At 43.8% G+C, this 17183-nt stretch overlaps 1 protein-coding gene across 1 annotated transcript; it reads right to left on the bottom strand.

The window, feature by feature from the left end:
• Positions 1-12666: 12666 nt before the first annotated feature.
• LOC136045167 (cytochrome c oxidase subunit 7A2, mitochondrial) lies at positions 12667-16197 on the bottom strand. Its single transcript, XM_065730902.1, has 4 exons — positions 16115-16197; positions 15776-15865; positions 13578-13662; positions 12667-12883 (listed from the first exon to the last, which is right to left on the bottom strand). Exons 1-4 carry the CDS (start codon positions 16130-16132, stop codon positions 12825-12827), a joined length of 252 nt encoding a protein of 83 aa, XP_065586974.1. The 5' UTR covers positions 16133-16197; the 3' UTR covers positions 12667-12824.
• Positions 16198-17183: the final 986 nt, after the last annotated feature.

Raw genomic sequence — 17183 nt, forward strand, 5'->3', positions numbered from 1 at the left:
CGCACACGTTAGCCCAACTCCACCCGCGCACGTTTGAGGCCCCGGGGGCGAACCCCTCTCCCTGCCCGACAGCGGGAACCTTCAGCACCGGCCGCGCCTCCGGAGCCGGGCGCCAGCCGCGCCGAGGGGCTCCGCGGGGCTTCCCCGCTCCCGGCTGCTGCAGGGAGCCGAGCAGCGCGGGGGCACAGCGGGTGCCTTGCTCCCACCCCTGCCAAAGAGGCTCCTCCGCTGCTACCGCGGCTAAAACCACGGGGTCCGCGGAAAAAGGAGAGGCGGCGGCGGTCAGGAGCGGGGGACAGCACATCCCACCTCGCCTCCAGCCTTCCGTGCCGCGGGGCTCCATCCGCGGGGCGGCGGCGACCCCTGGCGGCGGAGGCGGTTTGGTGCGGCCCGGCTCGGAGCGCAGGTGGTGGCAGGGGGTTAGGATGGGGCAGACTGAGAAGGTGGGACAGATGAGTGTAGAGAAATAAATAAGAAAGGAAGGAAAGAAAAGCAATTATTATTAAAAAAAAAAAAAGAGTACTAATGGCCGCAGGAAACAGCAGACAAAAGGGAAAGAAGAAAATGTCGGTGCAAAATTGAGGAGCAGGCCGACATCTCCTGGCAGCCTGTTTGGAAGAGGTCTGCGAGATTTCAGCGCTGTGTGGGCCCCACATCAGCTTAATGCGCGGACGTGAGCTTCTGAGGGATCAGGACAGGGCCCATCTGGGTGGAAGTGGCTGACAGCAGGGGCTGATAGCGCATGGGAGGATGGCTCCCGAGCAGTTTCCTCAGGATTGGGAGATCAAGGACGTGTCGACAGGAAGACACATCCCTCCTGAACTGAATCCGGACGCCTTCATCTCTGCAATAGTCCGGGAGTCAGCGTCAGAGCCCGAATGCTGAAAAGAAGGTGATAACCAGAAGACGTGCACTGACATTTCCAGGCGCTTTGGAAGTGAGTCAGCTGCTCTCAGGGACATGCCATGGCTTTGGCTGTCTGGTGTTGATAACACGTGCTTCCCAAAAGCAATATCTCTGCTGATAAACCCTCAGATACTCTTGACCTGTTCACCCCTTGCCCAGCTGTTGGCTTGAGTTTTCTCCTTTGGCGTTTTGTCTCGAGGAATTTCATTTCTTCCTATCTAGAGCTGATATGGGGGTGGGGGAGGAAGGGTTTTCTAAGAAATTAATGTTGGAGTTTTAATTTTCGTTTCATTTCCTGAGCAAACATGCCAAGAACATCAGTATAAATGTGGTACATCACGGGAACAGCACTTCCAGGAGAATGCACGTGAGGCTCACAATGAAATGTTCCTTCATAGGAGATGAACTAATGCAGATGAAGTGCTTTTATCACTTGTGCACCAAGACTTTTTTCACAATGTGCTGTGAGTTTCCCCATCTTCAGACAACCAAGATTTTACATTTAATTGTTTAAATCAATTAATGTAAATGATGATAGTATTATTCTATTAAAAAAATTGAGTCCGTTGGAGAAATTGTTTTAAAATATCTAAATACTTTGCTGCAGATTCTACCCCTGGATTTACATGAGCGAAGGCGCTGGAATCAGCAGACATCACAGACACCAACACTGTATGGATGAGTGATGTAGGTGTGATGAGGGCACTCTCCCCCTTTCCTCAGGCTGAGCAGCTTTGCTTCATTTCTTGGAGCAAAATAAGGCTCAGAGATGGCAAGAGCACATAATTCATCAACTCCAAGGGCAGCAGGATTTCATTCTTCCATGATTTTTTCCAGCCGTACTGACCGTGTTCCCACTGAGATTGTTCACATGCAAAACACACCAACCAACTGCATTTTGGGTTTGTGTTGCCGTATATCACAGCAATTAAAAGGCAAAATGGGTTGTTTTTAATCAGCTCTGTTGCTATGTACATTCATAGGCTGAGTGCATAATATGTGATGCAGAAGGCATGTCTGAAATGCATAAACATTTACTAACACTCTCCTGTCTGCTTGCTTCTTAGACAAGTGTTAAACACATTAAGACCATGCACTCCAGCCCTGTCATTTTGTTTGCTATTTAAACTGAATAAAATGAAACTTTGGGACAAATCTCAATGTTAAAAATCGAGACTTGAATTTGTATTTATACTTTTAATAATGTTTTCTGTCTCTTTTGTGGTTATGCAATAGCAATTTTGCAGGAATCCAGGAATTCCTTAGAAAATTTGGACTGGTTTGGGGTCTAGACTGAACTGGGCTACGCTGTGCTTCTGGCACCTCTCCTTGTTTCCTCAGGCTGTGTTGCCAGGGCAGAAGAAAACAGGACGTCCTGCATTTCAGGACCTCGAATATCATTTTCCATGTGGATATCAGACTAGATTTGGCCTCTGTGGCTTCCTGACAGTTGCAGCTGCTCTTGCGCATGAATGTGATGGGAGCCTTATTCACATGTACACATACAGGTGTATAAGCTTTGCTCAGAGGAAGAGTCAGAAAGGTGTCTGCTCCTTGAATAGCAAACACTGCAGGGATGCACCATTCAGTGCTGCTCTGCAGGCTGAGTTGCTCCTGGTGCCCTTGTACACCTACTTGCATCATCCCAACTGCAGCGCTGTCTCTCTCACTGCATCCATCACTATGGTGTATTGAAATCTGACATTGCCTTAGCACATTCACTGAGGAGGCCCATTCTTTATTTACAACACAGAGGTGGACCTTTCCAGTGTATGTTTTATCCCTTCTTAAACCACCCATCAAGCTAATATTGCACAGTATTATATCTGTGTCCATCAGATGCTGAAGGAAAAACACAGCAGCCAGCTTCCTACAGGCCCGGCCTTCCCTGAGAGATTCCTAGTCGGTGGCACGAGAGGAACTCAGCCTGGTGTTTATTTATTGGGATAATTTCACTTCAGAGTGGTATTCAGAGAGCAGCCCTCATCTGACCTCTCGAAATGAGGAATGACTTCTTACACAAACAGGGTTGGGAGAAAACTTGGTCTGCCTGAAATCTGCTCATTTACTGAAGTGGTGCCCCTAGGGAGTGCCACAGCTATGAAATTATTCTCTGCCTCACCAGGTGTGTTTTCCTCAGCAGCTGTTTATTTCTTTAATTTCTGTAACTGATTTTTTCCCATCGTGCGATGCTCTGAAGGAAAGAAATGATTGTGGCTCCAAACAAGCAGAAATGGAAAAGCAAATAAATCATTCAAGTGCAGAAGTATAAATAGAAGGGAACGGGCCTTCCTGATGTGATTTGGGAGTATTATGAAAGCCAGCTAATCTGTAGGCAGCCATTTTTTTAATATCAAGTATGAATTTAAACAAATAGATGGAATAATTGTATAGCCCCTTCCATACATACCAAAATGCATTTCATATTAAAACATCCCTAAATTAAGATGATGTATTTTAAATAATTTGATTCACTGGTTCACAACAGGGTCCTGATCTTCCTATCTAGGAGGCACTCCCCAGTGAAAACAGTGCAATTTCCCTGAATGTATATGTCAGGTGTCACAATACATCTTACTGCGTTCCTGTCACAGTCACAGGGATTAAGGGCTCCTAACGAATGATGCTCTGAGGAAACTGGTCAGTTTAAAGAAAAACAACACATTTAAAAATTAGAACTCCCAAGCTACTACCTATGAAACATTAAAATAGTCTCTGAGCCCCTGGTTTGATTCAAGATGCAAAGGTCAGTAGCCATGGGTTCCCTTACATCTGGTAACTATTCTACTCTTGACACATTGCCAGCCTGTACAACAAAGAAGTCAACATTAATCTGCAACATGGTGAAAAATGGTGTAGTGAAAAGCTCTGGATCTGAACATTTTGCTAATTCTTGTCAGTATTTATATATACAAAAATATATATATACTGTGGCAGCAGGTCTGCATAGGTGGTAGGCTGGCTCGTGGAAAAGAGAAGCTTGTACTAAAATGAGCAAGTTATTTGAAGACTGAGTTGTATTACCCAAAGAGTGCCCTGATCACGTTGTTGCAGATGGTGGAATAATTTATGGTAGTGCAATCACAGAATCAAAGGGATTGGAAGGAACCTCTAGAGATCATCAAGTTCACCCCCTTGCTAAAGCAGGTACCCTACCATAGGTCGCACAGGTAGGTGTCCATACGGGGCTTGAATATCTCCGTAGAAGGAGACTCTACAACCTCTCCAGGCAACCCATTCCAGGGCTCAGTCAGCCTTACCATAAAAAAGTTCTTTCTCATATTTGTATGGAACTTAGTACGTTCAAGTTTTAGGTTGTTACACCGCCAAGAAGAGCCTGGCCTCATCCATTTGCCTTCCACCTCCCTTTAGATATTTATAAACATTTATCAGATCCCCCCCAGTCTTCTTTTCCCCTGGCTGAGCAGACCAGGTTTCTCAGTCTTTCCTCATGTGGGATGTGCTCCAGGCTGGAGGAATTGTAGGAATGAATACCTTGCCATAATGCTATCCTCCTTTCCCCAAGAGGCACAAAAAGGTGCTGAGTTCCCTGGGCGGAGTAGCAGGTCAGAGGTAAGCTGCCAGTGACAAGGTTTTGATGTATTCCCTCCCAATACATGTCTTTCCAAGATTTAGAGGTTTTAAAGGTCAGCTCTGAACTTTCTGCAAGTTCAGCAGGACAAACAGTCAAAAGCTTCAACACTCTTACAAGCAAATCTGATACAAATGCATAGAACCATAATAAATGAGCTGGAAACAACCCTGAAAGGTCATTTAGTTCACTCTCCATTATTTAAAGTACACTAGGACAGCAAAGAGAAACCGTCCATGCTGTACTTAGTACTAGCAGCACATTTTGGATAGCCATTTTCTAATGGCTGACAGCAATTGGTTTTAAGTGATTCATGTTGTCCATAGTTGGACCATGAGCACAGCAATCAGAAATAAGTCATACTGACAGAACATAAACCTGTTAGTTGAGAAGAAAAATAATTTAGGGGGAAAAAAATCAACCCAACACCAGAGAAACTCATATCTTCTGATGATCCCCCCAGAATAGTCTTGGCTTAATATGAAAAAAATGCTTGTGTATAATTGGCATCTCTGCAAACTCAGACTGAGAACAAAGAAGTAGACTGGGAGATTCCTTCCTGCATGTGACTGCAAGAGCTACAGAAAGTAGTACAGTCTTGCTCAAAAACCTTATGCTGTTCCAACATATCTGCACTTAACAGTCACGTAGGCTTTTGGCTTTTTACAAACATTAAGGGCATGTGTACTCCGTGGTCATCTCCCCTGTCTTCCTTTCCCAGTCGCAGTGCCTCAATACCCAGGCTGGCAGGTTTTGGCACTCACCACAGCTCTCTGCTCTCCAAAAGAATAAAAGGATATTCACAAGGGGCAAAACTGGGGCCAGTGCGTGGCCAGAGAGCACCCCATGCAGCTGGATAGTCCAGGTTAGTTTCATCCATGCTGCCTATGGATCTTTATCTGTCACCTGCTGCAGGAAACTCCTGTTGATGAGCACGGAAATGTTGAGATTTCATGGAATTAAAGAGGGGTTAAACAAGAGTTTAGGTCACAGACATGCTTAGGAATAACCTGTCTGGACATCTATGAACTCCATATGAGCTAACCTTTAAAAAGAAATTTGTTTCTCCTGCACAAGACATAACTGTATAAAAAGTAAAGGAGAAAGTGCACTGAATAAAGCAATGCAGATTTAAATTGCTGTTTTTTAATGCAGCTTTGTGGCTGCTGCTTTCCAATATGCTGAATGCTGACAGTTTCAAATACCAGAACATAAGATTTATTTGGATTATAAATAGATGTTGCCCTGTGCTTCAGTATCAGAAGCACTCTGTTGTGTAAACAGAAAACAACTGGGTTTGGTTTCTGCTATTAAAGGATACTTGAAAGCTCCTACTCACCCTTTGCTGGCAGCCTGTTTCACCTGCTGGAGTACAGCATCTCTCTCATGTATCAACACCTCCACTGTTTGCAGAGAGACTTCACAGGAAGCTGTTAAAATGTCTCCTCTCATGTGCCCTTTCCTCCACTCTCCTGGATGCATTCCATCTGGCCTCACCACTCTTGTTAGTCACTCCCATTTACTGAATGTGCCTGATTTCTGCTATGGTGTATTCTTGGTCTGCAGAAATGTGTTTGCTGCTAGCTGCAGGGTCCTCTTCTGTTTTAACAACAACAACAGAAACTGCACAGCAGTTTTAAATGAACAGTTTTTCAGGCACAAATCACATTCTGAAATGCTACTCGGCTTTACTTCATCATTCTGATCTTCCCTGGTTAAGAAAAACAGTTACAAGATGAAATCCTTGTTTCTTGTGCTAGGAGTAGCTTTTAGGACCTCATTTAATAATAAAACCTGTGGAACCCCTTCTCTAACCCTAAGAGAGGCCAAGAAGATACACACAGCTTGTGCTCCATAGTGTGTGTCTCACCATCATAGCTTTGCTTCTCAAGTCAACTGGCTGCATCCATTTCTCTGTCCTGCATGGTCATTCCAGGTAGCATTCAGTTCATAGAATCAATCATAGAATCATAGGGGTTGGAAGGGACCTCAAGAGATCATCAAGTCCAACTCCCTGCCAAAGCAGGTTCCCTGCACCAGGTGCAGTTCCAGGTTAAGATACCCACATTTAGGACTCCAGCATCTAAACTCCTCCAGTGGCTAATGAAGAGCAATTTATGAAAACCAGCAGTGCCTGAGCAGGTTGGATGTGATGTTGATCGAGAGATGGATGGAAGTGATCTGTAGTCCCTGCTTTTGGATCTCAGACTCGAACAGAGAGCTAAGGGTTGTGACAGATGCTGCTGTCCAACTCTGTAATCCAAATACATCATATGTAACTTTTACTGCCTGGTCATACAGTTGCTGTCCCTCTTGCACTATTCCCAAGTCTTGTGACTTCCCTCCAGAAACTGCATTTACACACTGCAATCAATTAAGCTGGGGTAACCAAAAGTTGTCATTCCCCTCTTCTTTTTTCCCAGCAATACGGCAACTTGTTTGAGTACTCATTCCCAAAATAATCACATCCTTCAGCATTGTTGTTGCAAGACTGTTTCTATTATTTATGTTATTATAACAGAAGGGATTCTTGGTATTGCTCTTCTACAAACTCAGGCTGTTTATGTAGCAGCCTGAATACAAGTTTAAGAGTCTAACTTTAGGCATCTCCTTCGCAATCCCTCCGCCAAAGGGAGGGTACCCACCTCCCGGCACACTGCACTCCAGCACCGTGACACAGTGGCCTCAGGCAGTGCTCCACATGTACCATGTATTAGCACAACACATTATATTTAGCCAAATGTGCTCTACTGCTCCTAAGAGATCACTGAATAAACTTTGATAACAACATTGGCCTGGCTCCTCTGGGACTTGTAGCTCCCCACTGGGCAATAGAGATTATTATTTTGATGATTATTAATTATATAATTCCCTTTTGCATAGTGTTACGATAGATAAGATTGCATGTGCTTGTGTCAGCCTTTCCATTATAACCTTCAGGTCCCACAGCATTAGTCATCCAGAGTAAATAATTGCTCATATTTAGATGAAACACTGTGGAACTGTTCCGATACTACACAAACACAGATAATTCAATTAATGAAAGAGCACACTTAAAGATCTTGCAGGAGCCCCAACCTCCTCCTTGCACCCGCTGGGACCAGGAGCTGCTCACAGGCATTGGAGTCAGCAATATCTCAGCAGCTCTGGCAAGCTCCAACAGCACTGAGCCTCCTCCCACCTCAGAGAGCCACCTACAACTATTTCTCTTCTTTTTTTGCTGTTTCCGGCATTGATAACACAGGACACACAACCACATGTCTATTTCAGCCCTGAGAAGTGCCATACAAAAATTTTAATCCAAAGAAATTATGAGATGGTTCAAGTTGTCTCTGGATCTTTGTGACAGCTGAAGCACATGCAAAGTGCTGAATACCTTCAGCAGCTCTACTGCTGCTCCTGGTGAAATCAGGGGGAGCTGCATATGCAGGTGAGCTTCACAGACAGCCTCAAGGAGAGTTGTTTCTTAGCACAGCTCTAATGATAAAGATATCTTATTATTAGGCTGACATATCCTCCTGCTCCTCTCTATTTTACATCTCCATTATCAATCAAATGAGTATTGATTGCAGGGGGAAAAGAGCACCTATTCTGCAATATGTTTTTAAAGCAATACTTTGATTTGGCTGAGACAGAGTTAATTTTCCTAACAGTGGCTGGTATGGCATGATGCCATGTTTTGAATTTAGGAGAAAAATAGCACTGATAACACATGGAAGTTGTAGTTGTTGCTGACCAGTGTTTATATTAAATCAAGGTCTTTTCAGCTTCTGCCAGCAAGGAACAGGGGATGCACCAGCAGCTAGGATGGGACACAGCCAGGAGAGCTGACCCAAACTGGTCAAGTGAATATTCCATACTATAAAAGTTTGAGGGGAGTTGGTTGAGGCAAACTGCCACTGCTAGGGGACTGGCTGCACACTGGTCAGTGGGTGGTGAGCAATTGCATTGTGCATCACTTGCTTATCATTATTATTTTACCTTCTTTTTTTCTGTCCTATTAAAATGACTTTATCTCAACCCACGAGTTTTACCTGTATCAGATTCTCTCCCCAATCTTCGCCATCTTTGGGGTCAGGGTGTGAGCAAACAGCTGTATGATGCTCAGCTTACTGCTAGGTTAAACCACAATATTTGGACATCTCATTCATAGTCTGTAATAACTACATTTAGGAAGCCTTATTTCAGGTAATCCTAAGCCTCCAAGCCTCCTGTTATCTTGTCTACCGCAGTATCCTCCAAGTTCTGCCATAAAAGAAAAAAGCTTACATATAATTTGATCTTCACTTACTCAACCTTTCCAGTTTATTTCTGCAACCACCAGAAAGCACACTGTTTTTCCACACCCAGCAAAGCCTTGACAGTACAGGGAACAGATGGTTTATCTGGAGAAAAGAGCAAACTGGTTGCAACAATAAAATACCAGGGAGGGAGAGGAAAGAATTACAAGCACTGCATACAGCAGGCAGGAGAGGTAAGATCCCCTCACCTTTCTGAAAGTTCAGATTGGTGGCCTGGAAACTCAAAGAAAGAAACACATCAGGAAAGAACAGACTCATCCCTCTTCAGGTGTACTCTCTACTCTAGGATGCCGCAGGCTACAACAAATGGGAGGGGATATATTATGAGCAGAGTGCACTGTGCACAGGTAGTGGCTCTCCCCACAGAGCTGAGCTCAGGACAGCCGGGCTAGGACTGCATGGGATAAACTTCGTTCAAACACTTCAGCAGCCCTTCAAGTGAATTCAGCTTGCCACAACACTTACAAGCAGGAATCCAGGCCAAGCAGCTTTTGGGGGGGGTGGTGTACCTTATTGAGAACACAGATAGAAGCGTGCTTTCGCTTACTAAGTTGTCAGGGAATCCTGTGACCAGTTAGTCTCAGAGAAAATCTGTGACCAATAAGAACTAACATGGAGAAATGCTGAGACAAGACCAAAACACATCTCACAGCTCGCTGGAGCTGCCTGCTGAGCTTGGAGTCTTGAACACTCGTATTCAGGCAAACAGCAGAGTACAGCCAAGGGATCCTTCTCAGATTGTGTATCTGGACAAGCCATTATTTTTACAGCAGCTCTGGCTGAATACTGAAAAAAAAAAAGTGAAAAGACTCAGGCAAGTTAGAACAAAAAGGAGTTGTTATTAAAATAAATTTCCTTTTAAAAAAACAATTTCACAAGTACATGCATGAAAGATACGTTGGCTCTGACTTACTCATCACATACACACCTCACCTGAGGTCAAGTCAGGTTGATCAGATTTGATCTTGTCTGTCTTTGAAGGTCTGACTCATAGTAGTAGCTACAAAGATAAACCTCCAGCTCCTTCATATACAACAACATTGGAAAAAAAATGGGAGAAAAAGACTTAACGTGAGAGATACCAAAACAAATTCACCCTTCTCCTTGTTCAGAGCAGTGATACCCAAGGTGAACAAGATTGGAAAAGTGGTGTTTTCACTATGAGATTTGGGAAAAGAGAAAAAAAAGTACAGATAAGACCATACAGTCAGAAATCTCTTCAATATTTTCATTTTACTTCAGAGAGTTTGCAAAGTTGTTTTGTGCTGTCTTTTAGGAAGCTGCTGTATTGTGTATTAGACTTCTGCTAGGGAAATTTGTGTGTGTGACAGGCTACCTGGATCTGTACATGCATTCAGTAGCCAAGAAAATGTAGCCCAGGGCACAGTTCTAAGAGAAGATAGCTCTGAGCCACCTTTCAATGGAGAAAGTAAAACATAGTTTGTATGCCTGGAGTCCCAGAAAAGGGTATTTAACCTAGAAAAACACCATTTTTCATCTGTTGCATCTGTCTTATTGTTATTCAGATGAGCACTACTCTTACAGTGGCATGAACATTGCTTTTCATTCATCCAAAGCTGGCACTAGAAAGCTTTCTCTGTTAACCTTAAAAGCATGTAAATTTAACAGGATAAATAACGAATTATAGAGTGGAAGGGAAGTTAGAAGAAATGGGGTACTCACTGTCTACCCAACAAAATATATTGGGAAGGCATTTAGAACAATCCAACCCAGCAAAGGCCATAACAGCTCTCCCATAGCCTTGGCTCCAGGGTGCTTTTCCTTCCCCTGGAGCATAGCATCACAAAAATCACAGCTACCATTTCTAATTAACAGTTGAAGTGGAAAAAAAAAAGTTTACAATGAACCAGAGGTTCTCTTTTTGGAAAAAAGACTGCATACACAAATCAAAAACAGGACTGCAGTAAGGTGTACATCAGCATAATATTGATTTCCAGAAAGAACTGATGGAAGGGCAGTAATTAAGCACAATGGTAATAGAAACAGGCAAGAAAAACACATAATTCAAGTGCATTTAGTGGTTATGAGCTGTAACTTATTACTGACTTTTTTTTATCATTTTTCAAGTTAGCAAGGAGTAGTACAAGCTGTTCATTTTAATCTCTTCTACTCATAAAATACCCACAGGGATCTAAAATGTCTTCAGGTAATTCCCACCATTTTCCATTAATTCCAATAACTAAACGGGCCTAGGGAAGACAGGGCTCCTGACATTCCCAGTCACTCCTCAGGGGCACAGCTCCCCCTTCCAAATTGTCTTTTATCAGCAGAGGGTTTCTGATTTTGTCAAAGTAATGCTATCAGACTCTGTCTATAAGGTCAGGTAACATTCTGGCATTAAAGATCCTTCTGCTAGCCCACTTTGTGCTGCTCCACAGGTCCCGCTGCAAGTCCAAGCAACACCATACCACGCGATGTCACACTCAGAAGTAAAAGGGCATAGAACCACAGAATATCCCATTGGAAGGGACCCATATCACCAAGTCCAACTCCTGGCTCCACCCAGCACCACCCCAATTCAAACCCTGTACCTGAAAGCATTGTCCAAACTCTCCTTGAACTCTGTCAGCTGGGGGCTGTGCCCACTGCACGGTGGCATAGAGCATTTTCCTAATTCCCAATCCTAATCTGAGCACACTGGCCCTTCCCCTGCCTTGTGCCTCGAGTTTAACAAGCATATTCTGCTACTCCAGAATAGCAGTGAAAAAATATTAAACCAACACAATCCAGAAGAGGCTTAAAATAGCGCTGTAATAGGAAGTTAGCTTTCTGTGCTCACTGTCACATTTTGAAAAGCCCACTGTGACCTTAAGAGGAGAAACAATGGATTATTTTGATGATATTTTTTTTAAGTTCTATTTGTTACACAGTCAACACCAGACTAACAAGGACATAAAGGGAAACAGGACTGCTTTGTTACTGTGGATGTCAGTAACAGAGGGGGAGACTGATGGGAATTCTGAGAGCCCACCCCAGCACATGCCTCTCACCTCCCAGGACTATTAAAAAGCTTTCCACATATGGAACTGCACAGTGGGAATATCCCACAGATGCTATGAGAATGGTGTTTCCAAAATACGCACTTCTAGGATATGACCCAACATCTCATTTCCATCCATGAGTGTGGGAACTGGAAACACTTCTGAATGCCACTGTAGCATTGTCTGGATTGTCCAAAGTAAAACAAGTTGAATCACACAATCAACGCCAGGTACTGACTTGACAGCAAGACTAAAAAGGGCCAGACTGTGTTTAGGAACGTAAAACCTAACTGGTTTTAAGATGCACAGCTAACAGTTTCTCAGAAACGTGCTTCCTCACCACCTGCAATAGTCAACCCAGTAAGAGGCATGAGGGTAGCTCGAGTGAAGCGATCCTCGTGTCATCCACCAACTTAAAGATGCTTCCTAGAGGCAGCTTTTACATAGCAGGCATTCTCAGTAACAGCGTTACCTACTTCAGATACAAGCTCCTAAGCACACAACAGCAACTAATTATTTTTGGGTATCCTCAGAAGAAATTCCAACAATGCAGAATTACCAAACTCTCAGCATTCACTTCCATGCAGGTTTAGTGGTTTTGTCTAATTCTGCTTATTTATTACTTAAAGATAAATTAGCTCAGCTAAAGCAAGACAAGATTTCTGTAACAAAGAGCAGGTATCAGTTTCTTAAAAGGATTCAGGGCAGTTAAGTTACCTTTGAAGTACTAACATAAACCATATTGGAAAAACAAAACAACAAACATTCATACAATTATGAGATCTGCATACTGATCATCTCAGTACACAGACACAGAAAGTAAAGCACACTCTAACGGAGAACATATGATATAGTCCAAACCACCTCAAAGCAGCACAAAAACCGCTTTATTGATAGCAGTTAACGTGCTACAATTAAATTATGGTTTCAAGCATTAAGCCAGATGCTTATAGTAACTACAAGCTGCCATCGTGGTCACATGGAATTGGATGAAGAGATGCTAGTTACTAGGGCATCTTGGAGTCATTTCTGCTTCTTGGGCATCGAAGCCATCGTCAGTTCATAAAGAACATAGCCTGTTCCTGAAGAAAAAAACAGAAGTATTTTCAGAATAGTTTCTTACGAGTTAGCTTTCCTTCCCCAGAATACTGACAATAAGCAATTGCAGACCAGACAGAGCACATTTCCATAACTGTATCTCAACAATCTTTTTTTTTTTCAATATGTATTTTATAAAAACAAACAAAAACATCTTATACTCTCCACAGTCTGCATAAAAAAAATCTAAAAGCATAAAAGTAAAGAAAAAAAATGGGAGAGGGACGCTTGCAGAACTTGCAAGATGACAATAAAAAAATGGTTACTCATTGTTATGGTAACTGAACAGAAAATCCTCTGGATCAACACAGTCCCGTTAGAGGCTATTACAGAACCACAAAAGCAAACAACAAAGAAGTTAAATATAGACAGTGCCACATATTTTGGATATAGCATGCTACATTTTGCACTGTGGGAAACCTCTGTAACTCCGGTATCACCTTGCACTAAAGAGGCAAGCTAGTAAGAAAACTGGGGTGTGCATGTATGTTTTATAACTACATTCTACTCCTTTTCAAACTGAGCTTTACTAGTTATTTCAGCTTTGTCTAACATCTTTACATGAATTCTGAAGGAGTACCTGTGTGGGCCATGTTGGAGACTGTATTAAAAGAAGTATATTAATCTTAGCAGATTGGAAACTGTACTAAAGCATGAATGTTTCAGTATGAGCCTTACCAAAAACTGTCAAACCCATGGTGACTCTGTACAACAGACCATCCATTATCCCACCTTTAAGGTGCACGGGGAGGCCATTATCCTCCTAATGGAAACCAAGAGGCAAAAATAAATGATTAAATGCAGTTCCTGCAACACCAGGTTAACGTAACTAGAACAAGACTTCTTTCCCTAAATTATGTTCACAACTTCCAGAAAGCTGAAAATCTTGAAAACCTTATTTAGATTGAACTTTGTCTTTCAAGTTTTTGCTTGGGTATCAAGTGAGCCCCTCCTACCAAAGTGTACTAACAGCGTGCATTTTCATGACTAAAACAGCAACCAGTACATACTCGAACACTTCTGGCATCACTTGCCAGCCCCCTCAGGCCCACAGTATGTGATTACCATCCCTAGAAACTTCCAACAAGTCTCCAACACTTTCAAATTCTATTATAGGAAATAGGAGCAACCTCTCTCTACCGTTAACAGTTCATAAACAGGAGACTGTTTTTCTCCACCTGAAGTGAAACTCCCTGAACACTGGATCCACAGGATCTTTATCCACGCTGGCAAGTTAATGCTGCTGTGGAGTTAAGTCTGTCTCTGGCTGCTGACAGGCAACCCCACCCAGCTTAACCTGCTATCACCTAAGAAAGGAAATGGAGGAAGAAACAGTATTTGGCCAGCAATATAATATGTACAAATAACCTGTCAGCAGAAACAGAATCTCTGACCACCCTTCTTATCAATATCCTGCTTCATGTAGCATTCAGTAAGCACTCTGCTCCTCAGGCAGTGTCCCAACAACACTGACCTTCTCTTTCAGCCTAAAGAAATGTAATAAGACGTAAAAACTACAGCACCGTTTATTAACACTTTGCCCCCTTCACATTGCTAAAGTCCAGTCTCACCCACCCTCAGTATGAAATTACTTCTTCAGAGCATACTCTCAACTACGTGCCTTAAGTACCTGCTGCTTTGGCAGAACCACTTTGCAGAACCACTACTACTCACTAGGTGGCATAGCAATCAGAGGAGATGCATTCAGTATCTCAGTTTCAAAAGGGGAACTACAGGAAAGAAGGGGCAAGAGTCTTTAGTAGTATCTGTGGTGATAGCATAACAGGAAAAGGCTTCAAGCTCAAAAATGGTAGATTTAAATTATATATATGGAAAAAAATCTTTACAGTGAGGGTGGTGAGGCACTGAAACAGGTTGCCTACTGATGTGGTTGATGCCCCACCCCTGGAGACTTTCAAGGCAAGGCTGGACGGATAAGACCCTGGGCAACCTGATCTAGCTGTGGTGTTCCTGTTCACTGCAGGACTAGATGGCATTCAGAGGTTCCTTCCAACCCCAAAGATTCTATCATTCAGAAAGGGTTTTTAGAAATTATAAACTTTTCTCAGAGTAAATCCAATTCTCTGAGAATTGTACTGCTTTTGTAACCGTGAAGTTACATCCTCATTAAACATCGATGAGCCGTGACGTATCTCTGTAGGATTGCCAGTTTGACTGTTCAGTCAAAATTGCCTCTCATGTTGCTGTTGACCTTCCATTCTTCCTAGTACACGGTCCTTCATCCCATTTCAGAGTATTCTATACCACTGTACAGTACCCACTACTGAAAATCATAGAATATTTAGTTGGAAGGGACCACTGAAGGCCATCTAGTCCAACTCCCCTGAAACCAACAGCGACACCATAGTTGGATCAGGTTACCCAGGGCCTTATCCAGCCTCACCTTGAAAGTTTCAGAGATGGAGCATCAACCACATCACTGGGCAACCTGTTCTAGTGCCTCACCATCCTCACTGTAAAGGTCTTTTTCCTTATATCTAACTTAAATCAACCTTCCCTGAGCTCAAAGCCATTTCCTCTTGTTCTGTCACCACAGACCTTGCTAAAGAGCCTGTCCCCTTCTGTCCTGTAGTTCCCCTTTAGATACTTGAAGGCTTCTATGAGGTCATCACGGAGCCTTCTCCAAGCTGAAGAGCAAAAGCCATTTCAGAGCAAAAACATTTAGTGTTAAGAAGTCAAGCACACACTTACAAACAGCATCAGCAGAAATTAATTTTGCTGATTTCAAACGCTACCGCCGTATAACTGATTGTAACAGATGCAAAAAGGATTTTCAGCAGCTTTCTAGAAACGGTATATGAGCAACTATAATCTACTAAAAACTCGTCGTTATAGTATCAGTGATCAGTCAATACCTGGAAGAGCTTCTGCTTCTCGGGAACTCTGTTCTCCAGCGGCCTGCGCGAAGCAGTGCTTATGGTCCTCTGGGACGCCTGGCGAAGACTCTAAAATAAACGAAAAGCGGCCGTTCCTCTTAAAATCGATGGAAGCAGAGGAGGGAGGGAAGAAGGCAGAGCCACTAGCTGTACCTTGAGCGGTCTGAAGGCGCTCTGCCGTGCCCTAACCCAGGACCCGATTGCACACGAAGCACAAGGCGCGGAGCCCCCGCCCGCAGGCCCAGCTCCAACCCACAGCACGGTGTCCCTCCCCAGTGCCCCGCTGCCCTTGCCGGCCCGTGGGACCGGGCCCCTCACCAGCAGGCTCCTCCACATCGCGGCTTTTGGTCCCTTCACCTCTCGCCGGCAGCAAGGGCAGCGGATGCGGAAACGGTCCGAAGCACCGCCCCGCAGCGGCGCGCGGAGAGAAAATGGCGGCTGCCCGCGCTCAGAGTCAGGCCGTGTCAGTAGTAGAATGTGCTAAAATTGCATCGGAATAACTTGGTGTTGCACAGCATAAGCTCTACTTCAGGTTTTGGCGTTTTTACGGACTGCCACGCAGTAGATACCTCGTTCTTACTTCAACTTCATATCTTCCTTGGGAGGAATACTGCTGTAAGCACTGCATAGGTACAGGCAGCTGCCTCCTGGGATGCTGCCACACAGTTTGCTTTCGGCGTCAGAGTTAACAGCTTGAAATGAGAGCAGTCAGGACCAGAATGGCTCTGAATTACATCACTACCAGCTAAACAGAATCTCTGATTGCAGTAAGCAGCTGGAACGAAGTACTTTTCGCCAAAGCAGAAGTTTCATGCGATGGATCACATTAGAAGTTTCCGATCTTTCTTTGATCATTCCCCCTAAGAATCTGAACAATGATTTGTTCCCATGTTTACAAGCATCTGCTGTGAAGCAAATACTCATTTAACCACTTAACTCTGGGTGTACACCTAGAAACAATCACATTGTGATTGAACAATCACATTGTGACAGAACAATCACAATTACAAGAGTGAACCTGTCCAGGTTCACTCTTCTCTGGGTGGAGAACTGGCTGGAGGGCCGTGCCCAGAGGGTAGTGGTTAATGGAGTTAAGTCCAGCTGGCGTCCTGTTATGAGTGGTGTCCCCCAAGGGTCAGTTTTGGGGCCCATCTTGTTTAATATCTTTATTGATGACCTAGATGAGGGAATTGAGTGTACCCTCAGTAAGTTTGCAGATGACACAAAGCTGGGAGGATGTGTCAAACTGCCTGAGGGTAGGGAGGCCCTTCAGAGGGATTTGGATAGGCTGAACAGCTGGGCTGAGCTCAATGGGATGAGGTTCAATAAGACCAAGTGCCGGGTCCTGCACTTTGGCCACAATAACCCCATGCAATGCTATAGGCTT

Source organism: Cyrtonyx montezumae, unplaced genomic scaffold, assembly GCF_038088225.1.
Source record: "Cyrtonyx montezumae isolate F1298 unplaced genomic scaffold, pur_monq_1.0 scaffold_13, whole genome shotgun sequence".
NCBI lineage: Eukaryota > Metazoa > Chordata > Aves > Galliformes > Odontophoridae > Cyrtonyx > Cyrtonyx montezumae.

Excerpts from the sequence above, each read along its gene's own strand:
- LOC136045167 (XM_065730902.1), bottom strand. Across the intron at positions 13,663-15,775 it reads AGAAGCAGAAGCTCTTCCAG|GAGGATAATGGCCTCCCCGT; the intron begins GTATTGACTGAT and ends GGTTTCCATTAG. Across the intron at positions 12,884-13,577 it reads CATGGGTTTGACAGTTTTTG|GAACAGGCTATGTTCTTTAT; the intron begins GTAAGGCTCATA and ends TTTTTTCTTCAG.